The sequence below is a fragment of the Anopheles merus genome, unplaced genomic scaffold (genome assembly GCF_017562075.2).
Source record: "Anopheles merus strain MAF unplaced genomic scaffold, AmerM5.1 LNR4000152, whole genome shotgun sequence".
NCBI classification, from domain to species: Eukaryota; Metazoa; Arthropoda; class Insecta; order Diptera; family Culicidae; genus Anopheles; species Anopheles merus.
This window is the reverse complement of record NW_024427732.1, coordinates 52,687-73,405: the sequence shown is the minus strand read 5'-3', so window position 1 is coordinate 73,405 and position 20,719 is coordinate 52,687. Positions and strand designations below refer to the sequence as shown.

Below are 20,719 nucleotides of genomic sequence, written 5' to 3'. Positions count from 1 at the left end.
ATCTTTATCTCTATATCTGTATCTCTATCTTTCTCTCTTGTTGGCCTGTTCACGAAAGAGCACGTCGTCGTGATGGCCCGGTCAACAATAATTCTCCAGGATGCTCGGTCCATGCCTGCAACTTCTCATCCATGTAGACACCCGATCTCCGACAGGTCTCGCTCTGGCCATCGTCCGACATTATAAAATGCCCCAGCCATTCTGGGTCCCAGTATTCTGTCAGGACCACCGGGCGAATCAATGTGCGATATGTCCCACATTTCGTGCGGTCTCGAAGTTTTGTGGATCTCAGCAGTTGATGAAGCCCATAGTATGCACGATTCGTCTAAAAAATACATTTCCGAATTTCGCTGCTGATGTCATTGTTCGAAGTAACGATCGTCCGAAGATAGCAGAACTCCTTTACTACCTCGAGATTGTCGCCGTCAATTAATACAATGCACCTTCCAAGGCAATATTGAAGAGCAGACAGGAGATTCCGTCACCTTGCTTCAGACCCCTGTGAGATTCGAACGATTCCGACATTAACTCTCACCTTACACTGCATCCCGTTCATGGTGGCCTCTAACAGCCGGATCAACTTCCCAGGAAAGTGGTACATGGTGTTCCGGTCTATGGTGTCGTTGGCCGCCATGAAGTCGATTAACAGGTGGCACATGGGGATCTGGCGCTCTCGGCATTTTCGGAGAATTTGCCGTAGAGTAAAAATTTGGTTGGTGGTGGATTTGTCTCCAACAAACCCAGCTTGGTAGCTGCCGACAAATGTATAGCAAGGGGTGCAAGTCTGCAGAACAGATCTGTGACAGAATCTTGTAGGCGCCGTTGAGGACTATGATGGCTCCAGTCTGACACCCTTTTTATTAACTGGATGAATGATATCCAGCTTCCACTCCTCCGGTACTTCTTCCTGCTCCCAGATTTTCACGATCAGCCGATTTTGACGGTAAGCCTCTCCGGCCCCATCTTGAAGAGCTCGGCCGCCAGTTCATCAATGCAAGCAGACTTATTGCTCATTAACTGCTTGATGGCGCCGGCAATCTCATCCAGAGATGTCGGGGCACCTCGTCGTCTGCACCAATGCTGTCGATGTTGCTACTGTTGTGCTGCTGCTGTGGTGGTAGTCTTGTTTTGCTACTTGCGCCAGCCTTTCTGCCTCTGCTACATTCAGGAGTCCTTCAAAGTAGCACTTCCACCTTTCGACCACCTCCCGCTTGTCTGTCAGCTAATTTCCTTCTGCATCCCAGCAAATTGCGGTATTAAGAGCAAACCTGCTCCGTGCCTCCTTCAATCTCCTGTAGAATAAGCGGGTGCCCTTGACTGGGAAAGCTGCTCCAGCAGTTGTTCCAGCAGCCTCTTCAAAAGGAAGAGCAGGGTTTGCTGTTTCCTCAGTCAACTGTAGTTTTCCACAATCTTTTGGGTTTAATGCCATAACATTTGAGCGCTTGTTGCATGGTTCTCGGATACTAGAACTTTTGTTTTTTTTCTCTATCTGGTAAGCAGCCAATCTTAAGTTCAACTGCAGTGCTGATAGCTCGTTTCACCATACGCCAGTGGTCTGCGAGGGGAATCGCAGCGATGTTGTTGTAATTAAAGCTATGAAACATAAATCTCAACACAACAATTATCAAATTAGTATGCTTTACCCAAACAGGATTTCGATACTCGTCCAAGTATTTTTTACAAAGCTTTAGTAAATCGATCCAAAATAAAAACTTTGCCAGTTATGTGAAATTCATAAACATGCAATAGGACCTAATTCCAATAAAACAACAAAATATGTTGCCTACCCTACGATCCCAAACAAAATGTATAGTTGTATCATGTGATTGATGATATTTAGTTAATGTTTATGATAATGTTACTGGTGTCATTCGTGGTGAATGTAAAATAACGTGTTCGTGTTCGATGGTTTATATTACCCGTGTTATACTATTGATAATCTGTTAGTGGCATTTCGGTTCCATGAGTGTAAGTGTGCCACCTGTATATTGTAATAATTGAAGCTCAAAACTGTAGTCTTGGCGTATAGTAATCGTGGCGCTTATGACCCGTTGGTGGTGGTTTCGAGCATGTAATAATCCAAATTCACACTCCAGTGAAAATGGCAGCATATTGGCAGATGGACGAGGAGTCAAGAGTGCATTTAGTGGCAGAAGCTGTTTTAGCTGTAAGCTATGATTTAATACTTTTATATAATTAAATTTAACACTGTATTGACAATTACTATAATCATATGCAAAATTACTGGTGTCATTGAATACATTCGTAACGGCGGCGTACGTCCCGACACTCATTTTAACTAATTTTTCTGGCATACTAGATGTATAGTACTTTACCGCGATGTTGTAGCACCGGGCACACGAAATGTGTTGCCATCCCTAGGATTTCGTGTGAGCGCCGCACGTTCCCGCTACGGAAGAATTCAATGATACCAGCCATTAACATCACAAAATGTAATACATTAGCTAGCTCAGTATACCTAATTTTCCTAATACCTAAAACATAGTATTAGTTGACGATTAAGTATTATAAGTTTTAAATATAGGTCTGTGAGTAGACATTTCTTTTTTGTTATGTGTTCAAATCATTGCAGTTTATCAAACAAATAATATGGTACAGAACATAATTTGAAGAGTAATTTACATTTATGATATATTGATGTATTTACATGCAAATAATTACATTATTGTAATAAATAGATAGCTTCTATTAATCTCTAATACAATCTCATGCAATGGAGCGCCAAATATCCGGTTACCTTTTATCCGGCTCTTCGTTTATCCGTGCTGTTTAAAAATGACAGTTCAATATAAAGGTGACATTGAGTGCTGAGGAGGGTATTGAAAAAAAACGGTTATAAGAGCACGTTGTCATAACACAAATAGCTGGCACATTTCAAATATTCTCTTTGAGAAAGCATGATATTAATAAAAACTGATTAAGTTTTACCGAAACAGAAAACAAAAAAAAAATCAAAAAAATAACAGGTATTTGTAATAAAAAATATACTTTGACTCATTATCCGTGTTATTTGATTATCCGGGCGAGTTAGGATCCCGATTAGCCCCGAAAATGGTGCTTCACTGTATAAATAGATAGGAACAGGATCTTTGCAGGATCTTTGCTTTGTTACTTGGGATAATTGTACTGTGCCCATATCCTCACAGTAACCGATCGTCGAGTGTAAACCACTAGGCATCAAGTGTTAAAGTACTCTATACAACAACAATTATGGTCTTTGTTTGAAAATTGCAACTAGTTTATGTTTAATATGAACATTTAAATGCCACCATAAGGTGTGTGCAAAGTTTCGTTGAAAATGATCCAGCGGTTTCGGAGGTTGCTGGTAACAAACACCGTGACATGAGATGTATATACAGCGCCTACCACAACTATATGGACCAAGGACTTTGTAAGAACATTCGACATTTGCCATTTGACAGTAGAGAGCCCTTAAAAATTCATCAAACACTCATCATTTTAATATTACTAGAGGCATACGCGATGTACGATGCTGTCGCAAATATCCCAAATATCAAAGCAGAGATGACATGGTTTAGTAATTTGGGAATAGTTAATACAAAAAAAAAAAAAAGATATGCTATTCCGCTTTGGCATATTTGCATATAGATATACGTTCCAAAACGAGAAAGTATAACCCAGCTGAAACAGTTTAATACTCTATGTATTTCTTCAATACCGATGTTGTTAGATGTTATTTGTTTCTATTAAGATTTATCAATTCAATCAGTTTAGTATAATTTTATCATACTTATTCTAATAATTCGATTTAATTTGTTGACTTTTTGATTTAGCATCAAAATTGCATGTGCGTAGCAAAACATATATGATTTACTTTTTTATTTAACAATTTAAAAAGTAAAAAATAACTGAATTTTAGTTGAAAACCAAAACAACTAAATTTCCTTTTGACCTTGACCTTTAAATGTTATTGACCTTTAAATGTTATTGGGCATTTAAAGGCAAATAATGCCCTAACCTTTTAATTAAAAATGTACTATGTATCAAATACCTGTATATGTAGGTATTACTTCATTACCTACTTTAAGCGTTTTTCTTTTAGAAGTTGAATAGTTTTACACATTCAATAAAATATTATTTGAATTGAAAATGAGTGATTATTACACATTAAAGATATTACACTATATATAATGGATACTTTCAAGTTATCCATTTATAAAGTGAGCAAGAAAAAAACGTAACTATTGCAGGTTATCAAGAACTTGCGTTCCGCGATCCGTTTTTTTTTTCAGATTGGCAGGTTCGTTCCGTTCCACAATTATTGAAACTATTCCCATCACTAGTCCGCACCCTTGTGGGTCTAATTTGACTACTACGGATTTTAAGCTTAATAATTTATATTGTTTATATTTTTGGCAGTATTATTTTCTGCGAGACAAATGAGTTGACGTGATTATTAACCTAAAAACTGGTGACAGAAGGTAATGAAAGCAATAAAAACTTTTTGGTGGTAAGGAACACCGAAACCTAACTGGGAAATACGGGCACTCTGTAGATAGATCCCAAATGTATTGTTTATATTTCACTTCCTATATCAATTGGTGATGAACCGATGGCATCAAAAACCTTAAGTAAGGGTAATCGGACATAAACTAATCCAGCAACTAGAGAAAGCATTTAAATATTTGAGAAACGGAACATGGGTCAACATATCAGCCATGTGTTTTGCTTTTAGACGCTCGATGCTGATGAGGCACATCACGAAACCCTGTATCTTGCCAAGACTTGGTCTACTACAGGCGACCCTTGAGATACGATCCCCTTGAGTTACGACGATTCGCAGATACGACTATGTTGATTTTTACAGTTGAAACCTTAGCTAATTTTGTAATATCCGTTACATTAGTTTATTAGTGAACTAAATATTGATATATTTATTCATTTATAGTCGATATATCGTATCGACTTACGGAATAAAATTCATACATTTTTTAACATTGTTTAAATAAAATACATAATATCATAGATTTATATTCTTCGATTTCGGATTTTAACTTTAAATTGATAGATGTTCGACTTACGACTTTTTTGACTTACACCTTGTTTTGGGACATTTGTTCGGTATAATCAACAAAAAGAAAAAGCAATGATATGACATCATTCAGGAATAGAAAAGAGATTCTTTGGGATTAGAAAAAAAAAATTGAATTTTGATGACACAAACGACCATTTTTAAACAAGTTCACCTAACTTGCAACTTAAGTAATTTCGTAATAGTAAGTCCTAAACTGTAATTTATAAGCTGGAGCAACGTCAGCTGTTAGGCTGCTTCCAAACACACACAAAAAAAAAACACCCTAACGAAAATGTTTGACAACCGAAAAATAACGCTTGTTATTGTAAACAAACAAAAAGTTAGTTTTGTTTTCCTCAATTTTGGTGAAAATATCACGAATATTGATGTTTAATTTATGATAAATTGCTGTTTTGCACTGTGAAAGCATGTTAACAGCAATTTCGTTTACATTTCGCTCGTCGACGGGTGGATGATCGGTGAATCGAAAAAAGGAGCGTTACAATGCGTTCCATTTCATCTGTAATTTTTTTCGTTACGGTGGTTTTTTGGTGTCTGGCAGCGACTTTTGTGTCCGATTATCATTAATGCCTTACCCTGCAACCAGACATTCCGAGAAATAGTGTCGCGCTGTAAAGGCCTTATTAGACGGAAGAAAATACTGTCATTTCTCGATTGGCATTTACCTGTCAAACTCAGGCTTTGGCACAAAAATGCCTCTCGTACGTGTAATAAGGGGATTTGCACGTGTTTCTCGTACGTGCAAGGGAATTGTTCTGTTATCTTTATCATTTATTATTTAATGTATTGATTTTCTTGGCATACACGAAAGGATCATTCGTTATTTCCCATTTTTGTTGTTTTTATACATCATTATCAAGAAATTCAATACGCTCTATCGACATTGACAGTAAAAATCTACTCTGGAGCAAATCGGAATTGAGCATGCCGAATTCCGATGTTCCGACTGGCATCTATCTGTCAAACCCTGTTTGAAGGATAGATTCCAAAATCGAATGACAGTATTTTCCTCCGTCTAATAAGGCCTTAATGCGTGAAACCAAATTCGATGACATTCGATGATATTCGACCAATGAATGGACTCAAACCAATGTGATTCACAGCAAATAATTTCATGACATTTTTTAACGTTTCACGGCGTGAAATTATTTTTATATGTCTGGTAGCACGGTTAGATTCAACGATGTGTTTCCGTGCAACCAGACATTATAGCGTCGCGCTGTGAAGCGTGAAGCCAAATTCGATGGCATTCGATGATATTCGATGACTGGTCCATACAAAAACAATATGTTTCACGGCGAATATTTTCACGACATGTATAGGGGCGGGAAAAGTTTCGCATTTCATCTAACGTCAACGCATCATACCGCATGACTGCTGGGTTCATACTAGTGATGTGTTGTATGGAGCACACTCACGACTCCGATCCGACTCCGATTATTGTGAGTCCGATTCCGACTCCGGCAAAATGAAACCACTAGATCCGCCCGGAGTCGGAGTCATCTGGAGCCGTCTTGAGTCGTCTGGAATCGCCCGGAGTCGCCCGGAGTCGCCCGGAGTCGCCCGGAGTCGCCCGGAGTCCCTCGGAGTCGTTCGGAGTCGTTCGGAGTCGTCTGGGGTTGTTCGGAGTCGTAAAGAGTCGTCCGGAGGCGTCCGGAGTCGTCCGGAGGCGTCCGGAGTCGTCCGGAGTCGTCCGTAGTCGTTTGGAGTCGGAATCGTCCGTAGTCAACAGAAGCCGTGTGGTTTAATGTGCCTGTGATCAGACATTTCCTTTCGTTGTGTTTTTTTGTCTTTCACTTTCCACGTGTACTTCCTATTCAAGCCGACCTCGGCCAAATCCAGACGACTCCGGATGACACCGTCTGCAGCCGATTCTGGATTTCAAACGACTCCGAACGACTTCGAACGACTCTAGGCGACTCCGCACAACTCCAACTCCAGGCGACTCCGAACGACTCCGGACGACTCCAGGCGTATCCGACTCCGGATGACCCCAGACGAATCCGGACGACTTTAGAAGACTCCGACTCCGGACGACACCGACTCCGGGCGACTCCGGGCGATTCTAGACGGCTCCGGTCGGACTTTACGCAACACTAGTTCATACCAAGGACCAAAGTGGGTTTATTATACAGGTGGGGTTATCCCAAACAATTTGACAGCCATGCTGTATAAAAATGAAAACGAAATGACAGGAGGGGATTCGATTCTCAATTCTCATTTGTTGATGTATGCGTTGTGGATTTGTTGATGTTCGATTCTACAGGGTGTTCGAGATAAATTTGACAGTTTCTGAGGGAATAGGAAAGGAATTTTTATCAAATTTATGTTAAATATTAAAAAGATTTTTTTTCTACAAATTTTAGCTAACCATGTTTGCCGCATTTTTTATTCGAAGTACCCCCCCTCCGCGTCGATGGCCGCCTGCACCCGCTTCCGGAACCGCGCGCCAGCCCGGACAACCATGTTCCTGGGGATGGCCGCAAACACAGCCTTTATTCTGGCCACCAGCTTCGCTTTGGTATTGCAGGACGCCATGTTGATGTCCCGCTCAACTGTGCCCCACACAAAGTAATCCATAGGATTAAGGTCAGGGGAGCTGGGTGGCCAAACGTCGGTGCTGGTGTATCGGTCGAAATTGGCAGTGAGCCATTGGCGTGTTTTTAAGGCCGTATGGCATGGTGCAGAATCCTGCTGCCAAACGTACGGCCGCCCATTGGCCACCGTCTCAATCCACGGCTTCACCACGGTACGACGCGTACCGCAGGTCCTCATTTAACGCCACCTTGACGATGCTCGGGGCCACGCCAACGTCTCGCGCCGGGGCCCGGATGCCGACGCCGGAATCGGCCGTCGCTCGCTGCTGCAATCCGGCCAGGAACGCGTCGGTCCGCACACAATCCGACTAATAATACTAATAATAATACTATCCACGTCTTCACCACACTCCTCGAGCTGTACGCGTATTGTTTTTACGGTGTTCAGCGAACACATCGCCGCCTTCCGAATTTCGGCATTCGTATGACCGGCACGAACCATCATAACACACGTTACGCGCTTGTGCAATTCGGACGGGTTCCACATATTTACGGAGTTAGACATTTTTTACACTTGTTCGCACAACTTTTAGCAATCGAATGACATATTAATCATTTCGATACGTCAACTCAACCCTGAGATATACAGGGTGTTCGGGATAAATTTGACACCTGGCCTTTGGGTATATATCATCGTGGCCCCGAGCATCGTCAAGGTGGCGTTAAATGAGGACCTGCGGTACGCGTCGTATCGTGGTGAAGCCGTGGATTGAGACGGTGGCCAATGGCCGGCCGTACGTTTGGCAGCAGGAATCGGCACCATGCCATACGGCCTTAAAAACACGCCAATGGCTCACTGCCAATTTCGACCGATACACCAGCACCGACGTTTGGCCACCCAGCTCCCCTGACCTTAATCCTATGGATTACTTTGTGTGGGGCACAGTTGAGCGGGACATCAACATGGCGTCCTGCAATACCAAAGCGAAGCTGGTGGCCAGAATAAAGGCTGTGTTTGCGGCCATCCCCAGGAACATGGTTGTCCGGGCTGGCGCGCGGTTCCGGAAGCGGGTGCAGGCGGCCATCGACGCGGAGGGGTGGGGGGGTACTTCGAACAGAAAATGTGGCAAACATGGTTAGCTAAAATTTGTAGAAAAAAAAATCTTTTTAATATTTAACATAAATTTGATAAAAATTCCTTTCCTATTCCCTCAGAAACTGTCAAATTTATCTCGAACACCCTGTATACCCAAAGGCCAGGTGTCAAATTTATCCCGAACAACCTGTATTTCGCGGCCGCGGAATTCCGCCTGCTAAAAATTGTATGGATATGCCAGTTGGGAAAAGTTGCCGTTGATAGTGTACATGGATTTGACAGCAGGCGGAATTCCGTGACCGCATAATTCCGGTCCGTGTATTCTCGGCCTAAGAGCCCTTTTGGATTCAAATTTTAATTGTGATAAAAATGATAAATCGGTCTGGTCATCACAAGAAAATTGTAAATTGGTTATTGAATGTTACACCAAATGTATTGATGCCTCTTTTAATAACAATAGTTTAGGGGTTAGATAAGCTCTCCAGGGCTTTTTGCTGTCAAATTGCTTCCGAGATGGCCGATTTTGGCTAATACTTGACCTCGTTCCTATACAGTCCTTGGTTCATACATTTAGGCGTGAAATATTTCAGCCTCTTAAAACTCTTAACAGTAAACCTCTTAATTTTTCAACGTTTTCTACATTGTTGAAGAAACTTAAAATTTGGTAAAATGTTAAAAGTTTCAATACATTTTCTGATAATATATGAATGTAACATAAGATATGTATATTTTCATGATCAATGTATTCATATATCTATAGATTTTTTTTAATCTTCTCTAAAGTGTTCATCTTTACCTACCTTCCCCTGATGAAAATAACAATCATAAATGAATGAATGTGCCGCAGTATGTTTTTTCCATCCATTTTTTTGTTATAGTTGTTTTAGTACTATAGAAACTTTCTATACAAAGAAAGAATTTCTCTAGAGTCCACAACCCCAAGTTATCTAAAATATGTTTTCCAGGTGATACAGACTACATTTCATCGCCTGATGATGCAGGAAATAACTCCTCATCGAATGGTGGTTTACAACACGGAATTCGATCCACATCAATATTGGCAGCAGCTCAGTCTCTTGCCATGGCTCTCCAACAACAATCGTCTACACTACATCCGTCACCGGATCCCATAACAGCAGATATCATCAATACATGGCTCGATTCCCATTTACCGGTGAGTAATTAAAATCTGAATTTTAGTTTCATGTTGGCAATGTACTCATGATTGTTGTTATCAGTTAAATAATATTACTCAACTGTTTTAATTGCTCAAGTTAGACAAAAATCAATGCATTCCAAAATGTTCATATGATTGTAACCAGTTGATGCTGGACCATGGTTCAATGAAATACGTAAAAGATTATAATGTTTACATGGCTGTTGGTTCTATTATTATTATTTATTATTATTATTATTATTATTATTATTATTATTATTATTATTATTATCATTATTTTAGTATTATTATTATTTTTATTATTATTATTATTATATTATTATTATTATTATTATTATTATTATTATTATTATTATTATTATTATTATTATTATTAATATATTATTAGGCCATACGGCCCGTTGAAGATTAAATAAATAATAATATTATAAATAATAATAATAATAATATTAATTATTATTATTATTATTATTATTATTATTATTATTATTATTATTATTATTATTATATTATTATTATTATTATTATTACTTTATGTCTAGGCTACTAATAGGTCATAAAGGTTTATGTTTGACCGCGTATATTATTTACTTAGAAATGGGATAATATTTGTAATTTAAAGTTTTAGAATCATATATATGAGCTGTGTTTAACTCGTTTTTCCTAACTACATCAAAATCGTTCCTCAGCATAAAATATTACTGAATAGCTCAAGAGTTATAAATTATGAATATGAATAACATATAACAAATTATTGCCCGTAATAAACTGCTTTCCCTACTTCTATTTCTATTCTCTATTCATAGTGTACCAATCCATCGTTGTATATTTTGAATTATTTCATTCAGTATATCGCCTTATATTACCCCTTATATTATTTTTTAAAGGGTAATGTAAATTTAAACGTATTGAGCCTACGGCCTAATGCTACCTTTGGTAGATTGTTTCCCAGGATATTATTATTTTTTCTTTCAATGGAGTGTTAAGAGCAAGATTTTACGGCGATGTGGCCTGGTGCAGCATGAAGGGAAACTTTTTTTCTGTTTATTATCATTTTTCGCTACTCAAATGAAGTATTCTTATAATACGAAACGGGGTCAAAAGGGGTTTAAGAGACCAGTAGGGGAAGTCAGGGTTGGTTCGACACTGTAGGTAAGACCGAAACCTCGCCGTTTTAGTATTTATAGAACTTAATAAAATGGTGACTTTATGTCTAAATAAACAACAAAACAAACACATGGTGCTTCTGATTGACAGCCGGTGTAAATTTTACTTCTGAGACTTATAGAATTGCGATGTGTATTCAACAGTTTCCGTGTTAATAGTATTGTTTTATAAACACTATTGACTAGTTCTATATCAAAAAGCGTAGTTTTTTTATGTTAAACTATATAGTATAACATGTCACCAAAACTAATGTGGCCAAAGGAGGTAAATCAACACAACATTTGGTAGTAGTTTAATGCTGATTTGTAGTATGTTAACATTATATTTATATCGTAATTTGCATTTGCATATATTTTCTACAGATGTTCCATAACTATGTACGTATAGATCGAGCTGAGCAAACGCTCAATTAAAAATACCTTAGAAGCATAGAATGTCATAGAATGTCTGCCTAACTCCGACACAAATTATGTACAGCATTTATAATTGGGATATATCGGCAGTACGCGATACTCGATATACGCGAATTCGCAGTACGTGATTCCACTAAATTTGACAGCTCCATGTGTTTTTTGCAAATATTTTAGTTCTTTGAAATATTGTATGCTCTTTTTGAATTTCCTTAATATTCTTGAAGCAAAATGAATGCAAAATTAAATTTGTACAAAAGATACCTGTTTTACAACAAAAAACTTTAATGTAAAACTCTTTGGCGATCTTTTTCAACCCTCGACCCTCGAGTGTAAACTATTTTTCTAAAGGAATCCGCTATACGCGAAAACTCGAGATACGCTATTGTGCTCGGTGCCGTACGGTAAATGACCGATGTTTGATTTTTGGCTTTCGAGTTCGAGCAGAGAAAATAAAATTTAACACCCTTCCATTTAATGAGAAAAAGAAGATTACTCAAAGATACTGGCTGCAAGGTAATTTTTTTAAGTAATTCAAACCACTCATTCCGTAATCTAGGTGCTATCATGCTACATAATGAATAAAAAAAAATCAATCAGGAGTGAATCTTAAGGTGCCGAAACTACTCCCACTTCCCCTACAGTACTTTAAAAATGTCATGTAGCAGGAGTTATTAAGTACCTCTCTAAGTTCGTAGGCCGTCACGATACCCAATATATAGCACTTTCTATACGTTTTACTACTAGCTACGTTTAGGGTTATCGTACCACTGTACAGTGGAGAACGGCCATAAAAACGCCGGAATGAAAATCGATTCATACTATTGCATTTTTTCTTCATTCTATTTGCTATGTCTATATGTGGCGGTCCCATGGTACTTGACGATTATACTAATTAAGAAATAGCATAAAAGTATGTACAAAAATATTTTCAACGACACATTGATTTTCAAAATATGACTATTATTTATTACAACATGATGTAGTAAGTTCGGAAGATAGTTTCGGTCGCCATGTAATGTGATGAGCGTACATACGGTACAATCAACGTGATCAACGCGTACCATCGCGGTAGGTCAGTGCTTCGCTGGCATGTATCGAGGTAGAATAACACTTTGTTCGAAGCGGACTTTTCGACACTTGATCGTCCAGGCGATTATAGAAACCTTTAGGAGGATTCCCTTACTGAAAATGTTGGAATTTAGAGGCCTTACCTTGGGTAGGGGGACATAACTAAACTCTTTAAATGAGAAGTCGATAGATGTTGGATGGGCATAGTCCTATCCTGACAGTCCGAACGAATCTGACTTGCCACGGTCGGAATTGGTTTTATTTATACTCAATGGGTTTCGAGATATTGGTTTTGGAATGTGTTTTTGACCTTGTTGAGGAAATCGTATTCCGTTTAGCATACGTGCGCGCGAGAGAGAGAGAAGGAGAGAGAGAGGGAACTTAATCGTGTCGCCGTGCGCTGCTCGACGAGAGAGCGCAACGCGCTGACCGAGAGAATTCTTATCAGCTTAATCAGTCGCGTTCTGAACTCTGACCCGATCAGTAGCGTTCTGATCCCCGTTCCAACAAGTAGCGTTCTGATCCCCATACCAACAGGTCGCATTTTGACCTCAGACCCAAAAAGTCGCGTTCTGACCAATCTGTTCTAAAGTGAAATAAACTTGTGAATTAACAACATCTTACAAACATATATAGTGTTCGGACAATTAAAAGTGCATATCACATCTAACCCCAAAACCCCCTACATAAAAATTTTGGTCCTTCGATCCGAATGTGTCACATTTTGTGGTTCTTAGATCCGAATGTGACACTTCTTCTTACTCTTACCGCTGACCACGAACCGCTTACCGTAGTGCGCTTATCGTTGAACGCGAACCGCTTACCGCTAACGGTAGCACGCCGACCGCTTACCCCAAAACGCATTCTCTTACCGCTTACTTCTGACCTCGTACCGCTTACCGCTTACCGCAGATCGCGAACCGCTAACGGCAGAACGCCTATTCATACCGCTTACTTTTGATCGCGTACCGCTTACCCCTGACCGCTTACCTCTTACCGCTTGAAAAAGTATTGCATCAGAAGTGTTGCATCTTACCCATACCAGTGATCGTATCGAACATATTCATACCGCTAACCCAGAAAGTGACGGAAGTGTTTATTCGAACATATTCATACCGCTAACCCAAAACGTGACGGAAGTGTTTTATGAAACGTGTTCATACCACTAACCCAGAAGTGTTGTGACAAACATAATCTAACCCCTGATCAAGAAAGTGTGTGTCTTTCTTAAACGTTAATCGAACCCTGACCGTGTGAAAGCGAACTAAAAGGTGTAAAAAAGTGAAGTTTCCAACAAACCCGTAAAAGTGACAAAAAAGTGAACGTTTAACAAACATTACAAGTGCTTATCTAACCAGTTAAAATGTCGCTAATTCGTTCGCCGGCGGCTGTGTCTGGACCGTCAAGGGAGCAGGAGGCTTTGCCTGAACCGTCAAGGGCGCCAGACGCGAACGGAGCAAACCAGAACGAGGACAGCGTTTCAGATGTGTTCCCTCTCCTCGATGACATCGCAAGGGCTGAACGCCAATTGATCCACCTATTTCGGCAGTTAGATCGCATGGAGGCCAACTACAACCAGAGGAAAACGGACGTTGCGGCACTCAAGCTGATTGCGGTAAGACTAAACGAACTTTCTTCCGAAGCAGCAGCCGTGTTTTCTGTGTTATTTGAAGAAACTGATGAAACTAAGTACAAGCTGGCAGAAGAGCGCTATAGCAGTTTCGATGACAGGATTTTTGATCTGAAGGTAAACATACAACAAGGTATGTTGGCTCTTACTCCTAACATTCAATTAACAAAAAGTGATCCCGATCGAGAAAAGCCATGCGTTAAATCAAACCGTGTAAAACTTCCCGAACTAAAATTGCCCAGTTTTGATGGAACCATTCGAGATTGGCCACCTTTTCGTGACGCATTTTGTTCCATGATCGATTCATCAGACCAGTTGTCCGATAGCGACAAACTATCATATTTGCTGACCACCGTAACAAAGGAAGCAAAACGAACAATAGAAAACATTCCGATCACATCCGCTAACTACGCCGTTGCCTGGAAACTTCTTACCGATCGATACGAAAACAAGTATCTTCTTATCAAAGCATATTGCGATGCGCTGTTCGAGATTCCCGCCTCCAAAAAGGAGTGTGCCGAAACGCTCAACAGTATTGTTAACGAATTCGAACGAAATCTGCGCCTGTTGCAAAGCGAGGGAGAAAAAACGGAGCACTGGAGTACCCTTCTCGTTTTTCGTCTTACCTCTCTTCTTGATCCTACCACGCTGCGACAGTAGTGATGGGTAAATACAATTTTTTTCCGGAGTCGGATCGATCCGACTCCGGCACCCCTCGGAGTCGGACTCGGAGTTGCTCCGGACTGTTTAGCGGGGGGGGGGGGGGGGGGGGTGCATACGGGAAAACCCTCGGACTCATCAACTCCGAGTTCGGATCAGTCCGGATTACTCCGGATCACTCCGGATTACTCCGGATTACTCCGGATTACTCCGGATCACTCCGGATCACTCCGGATCCGGAATGACTGTCCATTATCGTTTAGACAATTCTTGATGAGCTCATTGACTTTGAAGTCGTACATCGAATATGTACGAAAACTGATCCGGACTGATCCGGACTGATCCGGACTGATCCGGACTGATCCGGAGTGATCCGGAGCGATCCGGAGTGATCCGGAGCGATCCGGAGTGATCCGGAGTAATCCGGAGTGATCCGGAGTGATCCGGAGTATTCCGGAGTAATCCGGACTGATCCGGAGTCGAATCCAGTTATGATCCGGAGCCGGAGTCATATTTTGCGCACCGGAGTCGGAGTTGATCCATGACTCCGCTCCGGATTACCCATCACTATGCGACAGTGGGAGTTAACGCGCAGCAACAAAACCATACCATTGTACAGCGAGCTGGTCGAATTTCTTCGAAATCATTGTCGTACGTTGCAATCCGTAAACAAGCTATCTGTCTCGCTCAAACCAATTGACACAAATCGATCAAAAGAACATGCCAGAGATTTCGGCCGAAAAGTGCAAACCGTTCACGCAGCAACACTCGACTTGAACAAGTGTGTGTTTTGTTCTCAAACTAAGCATTCGCCATTTCTTTGTCCCGTCTTCAGACAAATGCCAGTTTCGAAACGAAAAGAATTGGTAAAAAACAAAGCCTTGTGTTTCAACTGTTTTTCTTCAAATCATCGACTGAACCAATGCAGTTCGAGTTCTTGCCGGGTTTGTGGATTGAAACATCATACAATGCTGCACGCGGAAAATGTTTCGCAGCCAGCCCCATCTCCTTCTGTTACTGTTCCACGAACACAAGAACCACACACGTCGGTTTCACATTCTGATCGCACACAATTAAACCCTGAACCGTCCACTTCTTATTCTCACGTATCGATGATAACGCAGCCAACCCAAATCATACCGAAACAAGCACAAATATTACTTCAAACAGCGATAGTTTCTGTCTCTAACTCAGTCGGTAAACCCTTACCTGTACGCATATTGCTCGATTCCGGTGCGCAATTGAATATTGTAACTGAACGATTGATACATCGTCTTCGCTTGCAAAAACATCGCGAAATGCATCGCATTGGCGGAATCGGCAAAACTAACCTGGTGTCGCAAAGTTACGCAAATTTAGACATTCAATCACGGCACAAAGATTTCAAGGCAATCGTAAAATGTCATATACTTCCGGAAATAACTCGTGAGCTTCCTAGCAGTCCCATAGACATTTCCTCATGGGAATTGCCATCAAATATCGAACTTGCTGACCCAACCTTTTACCAACCTGGACAAATAGATATGCTTATCGGTATCGATTTGTTTTATGACATCATACAAGAAGGCTTAATTAAACTTCCAAACAGCAAAACCGTATTGCAGAATACTTGCCTTGGCTGGGTGGTTGCTGGACACCCACCAATTGATCATACGCCTTACGCACAAACCTCGAATGCTTTTCATGCTTGTAGCATTGAAGAGCAAGTGGCAAGATTTTGGGAGCTCGAATCATGTCAAAGCAAAAAAGGTATGTCGGTAGAAGAAACGACATGCGAAGAACATTTTATCAATACATACAAACGCGATTCAAATGGCAGATTTGTTGTTCGCTTACCCATAAAACCGAACGTACTTACCCAGTTGGGAAACTCTTACCATACCGCGATGAAGCGACTTGACCAACTGAACAACAAATTTATTAAACAACCTGAATTGAAGGTAGCATACAGTGCTTTCTTAACAGAATATTTGAACCTAGGTCATATGGAACAAATATTTCAAACCGAAACCGAACCGTCCTATTTCTTACCTCATCATGGTGTACTTCGTTCAGACAGCTTAACCACAAAACTGCGTGTAGTTTTTGACGCTTCTTGTCGTTCTGATACAGGTGTATCATTAAACGATGCGTTAATGGTAGGACCGGTAGTGCAGGACGATCTAATCACAATCATTCTAAGATTCCGTATGTCGAAATATGCGTTGGTAGCCGACATAGAAAAAATGTATCGGCAAATATTAGTCCACGAATCAGACCGTCCGTTACAGCGCATAGTTTGGAAATCAGATACAGATAAACCGGTACAAATATTTCAACTGAAAACAGTTACTTATGGTACTTCAGCTGCACCTTATCTAGCGACCCGATGCTTAACCCAACTTGCAAAAGAAAGTGAAAATACACACCCTGTTGCTTCAAAAGTGCTCAACAGAGACTTTTACATGGACGATCTGTTGACAGGAGTAAACGATCTCGAACATGGTAATTTACTCTGCAGTCAACTAATTTCGTTGCTCGATTCAGCTGGCTTTCGTCTACACAAATGGGCGTCTAACGCCACAGAACTTCTCGCAAATATTCCTAAACAGCTTAAAGACGAAAGATCCATCCTACAGCTTGACGAATCATCAAAACCCATAAAAACTCTCGGTTTGAAATGGGATACCACGAGCGACAAATTCATCATCGATGCACCTAAATGGCCTGATCACAACCTTATCACGAAACGTACCGTACTATCAGATACATCACGCTTATTCGACCCATTGGGATTGGTCGGACCCCTAATCTTGCTAGCTAAACTCTTTTTGCAGGATCTGTGGAAGGAACAGATCAGTTGGGACGAACCATTATCTAATGTATTTGAGCAACGATGGTTGTTCATCCGTGACAATCTGGCGCAACTGCATGATCTTACTATTCCTCGATGGGTGATGTCTACATCCAAACCCGTATGCGTAGAGCTTCATGGCTTTTGCGACGCGTCCGAAAAGGCCTATGGAGCATGCGTTTATGTTCGTACAGTAGATCAGTCCGGAAACATATCATCTAACTTACTTGTTTCCAAATCACGTGTGGCACCCATAGGAAACTCAAAGAAGGAGCGAAAGTTAAGTTTGCCCAGATTGGAGTTGTGTGCTGCTCATTTGCTCGCTCAACTTTATCAAAAGGTACGTACATCCTTACAGGCCGATCTTACAACATATTTCTGGTCAGATTCCACCATCGTCTTACACTGGTTGTCGTCGCCATCATCACGCTGGAAGAACTTCATAGCAAACCGTGTATCTGACATTCAACACCTGACTTCTGATAACTGGCACCATGTTCCTGGCGTACAAAATCCCGCAGATTTTATATCTCGTGGAGCGAATCCTGATCAACTGGCATGCTGTCAATCGTGGTGGCAGGGTCCTGACTGGTTGACTAAGTCATCAGAGTTTTGGCCGATTCAGCAACATTTACCTGATCATCAAACTAGCAGTGAAGTGCTAGAAGAACGAACCGTACTACTTAACCAGACCATCGAAACGAATCCCATATTTTTGTTGTACTCATCTTACCCCAAACTGCAGCAACGTGTTGCATGGATACGTCGTTTCCTGTACAACATCAAACCAGCTAACAAAGATAAACGTCTTTACCCGTACCTCACTCTACAAGAACTTCAAGAGGCAACCAAATGTCTTGTACGAATGGCTCAAAAAGAAGTTTTTGGTGCCGAATTTTTAAGTCTGCAAAAATCTGGCCAAGTTGATTCTAATTCCCGTCTGAAATCGCTTACCCCATACCTGGACGATGATTTACTGTATGTTGGCGGGAGACTTCGTCATGCTGATGTGTCTCCGTCCCGGAAACATCCTCTGATTTTGCCAGCTGGGCATCCTCTTTCAATGTTGATTGCTAATCATTACCATTTTTGTTACCAACATGCCGGAGCAACATTACTAATTTCTCTTCTAAGGGAGAAATTCTGGCCGCTTCGAGCAAGGAACCTGGCTCGCCGAGTAGTTCATTCCTGTGTGAGCTGTTTTCGAAATCGACCAACAACGCTGGAACAGCTCATGGGAGACCTGCCGCGAGAACGTGTCACACCAACCTTACCCTTCTTACGGACTGGAGTGGACTTATGTGGTCCTATTTTCTACAAATATCCTAATCGAAAAGCTCAACCAGTCAAGGGCTATGTAGCTATCTTCGTTTGTCTGGTCGTAAAAGCAGTACATATAGAGATGGTTGCAGATCTCTCTACCAACGCCTTCCTGGCCGCCCTTCGACGTTTCGTGTCACGACGTGGTCGACCACAGCTGATCGAGTGTGACAACGCGAAAAACTTCATTGGAGCTTCTCGAGAAGTGGCACAATTAGCAAAACAATTTCAAACTCAGCAGTTTCAACAGACCGTTATCAAATCATGTGCCAACGACAGTATCGAATTCAAATTCGTACCTCCGCGTTCCCCCAATTTCGGCGGATTGTGGGAAGCCGCTGTAAAGTCATTTAAGGCTCATCTCAAACCCACCATCGGAAACGCCATTCTTACTTACGAAGAATTTACTACCTTGCTAACCCAAATCGAAGCTTGTTTGAATTCTAGGCCGCTTACCCCGATGTCTTCTGACCCGAACGACTATGAAGCTCTGACCCCGGCACATTTCCTAATACACCGCTCTATCGTGGGACTTGCGGAACCATCTTACGAGTCGAGACCTATCAACCGACTGGACCGTTACGAGCAGGTTCAAGAGTTTCTGCGCCGCTTGTGGAATCGATGGTCATCGGACTACCTATCGGGCCTTCATCCTAAGACCAAGTGGACTAAACAGCGAGATAACATCACCCTGGGCACTATGGTTTTGGTGAAGGAAGATAATCTTCCCCCGCGTAAATGGTGTTTAGGGCGAGTAACGGACATCGTGAAAGGAGCGGATGGAAACGTCCGAGTAGTTTTTGTTAGAACTAAGGATGGTGAATTCAAAAGGACTATCTCTAAGCTTTGCGTCCTTCCAATCAGACAGACTACTTCAGAGGAGTGTTGAATCTCTTGGTGATTCAACGGGGGGAGGATGTTGAGGAAATCGTATTCCGTTTAGCATACGTGCGCGCGAGAGAGAGAGAAGGAGAGAGAGAGGGAACTTAATCGTGTCGCCGTGCGCTGCTCGACGAGAGAGCGCAACGCGCTGACCGAGAGAATTCTTATCAGCTTAATCAGTTGCGTTCTGAACTCTGACCCGATCAGTAGCGTTCTGATCCCCGTTCCAACAAGTAGCGTTCTGATCCCCATACCAACAGGTCGCATTTTGACCTCAGACCCAAAAAGTCGCGTTCTGACCAATCTGTTCTAAAGTGAAATAAACTTGTGAATTAACAACATCTTACAAACATATATAGTGTTCGGACAATTAAAAGTGCATATCACATCTAACCCCAAAACCCCCTACAGACCTAATTAAAGGTTATTGATATGAGGTGCAATTTATACATTGTATTTATACGGAGTGAGGTGTTTGTCATTATGTGCCTATGCTGCGCTTTTAGTGTTTACCGAAAGTATAAACTGTTCTAGCCAAAGTACGGGTGCGTTCGTCGATCTTTGCCTACACTGCGCTTTTATCAATAAGTTGCTATGCGTTCTTTGTTTGTCCAATTTGCTGCAGTAACGCTTGAATTACCTATGTTGCGCGTTTCGGTTGTTTTCGATAAATGTGTCTCAATGGTTGTTTCTATGGACGATATGGTCTGGGTATGTTGCTATGGTGTGGATTAGTGATGCGCGTTGTGTTCCGAACCTGCCAGGTGCGATCCGTTCCAGCATGCAAGCATCCGGAGCGCGATCCTTATTTTTTACCCAAACAGGTTCAAACTGAACCTGTTGCTCTTACCGTTCTTTG

The 20,719-nt window shown here is 41.3% G+C and overlaps 1 protein-coding gene across 2 annotated transcripts; it reads left to right on the top strand.

Annotated features, from left to right (window-relative positions):
• Nucleotides 1-1,559: 1,559 nt before the first annotated feature.
• On the top strand, nt 1,560-19,884 carry LOC121601717. 2 transcript variants are annotated; one of them, XM_041930526.1, is made up of 3 exons: nt 1,560-2,167; nt 9,676-9,884; nt 19,426-19,884. In XM_041930526.1, the coding sequence occupies exons 1-3, from the start codon at nt 2,044-2,046 to the stop codon at nt 19,447-19,449; spliced, it is 357 nt and encodes a 118-aa protein (XP_041786460.1). In that variant the 5' UTR covers nt 1,560-2,043; the 3' UTR covers nt 19,450-19,884. The 2 variants fall into 2 exon arrangements, 1 of the variants encoding a protein (XP_041786460.1); XR_006006170.1 differs by having other exon boundaries at nt 1,634-2,167; nt 19,410-19,884.
• Nucleotides 19,885-20,719: the final 835 nt, after the last annotated feature.

Bases quoted from the DNA above. Each gene is read 5' to 3' on its own strand.
- LOC121601717 (XM_041930526.1), top strand. From the start codon at position 2,044: ATGACCCGTTGGTGGTGGTTTCGAGCATGTAATAATCCAAATTCACAC. The intron at 2,168-9,675 runs GTAAGCTATGAT...TATGTTTTCCAG, and splicing joins TGGCAGAAGCTGTTTTAGCT to GTGATACAGACTACATTTCA. The intron at 9,885-19,425 runs GTGAGTAATTAA...TTTGAATTCTAG, and splicing joins GGCTCGATTCCCATTTACCG to GCCGCTTACCCCGATGTCTT.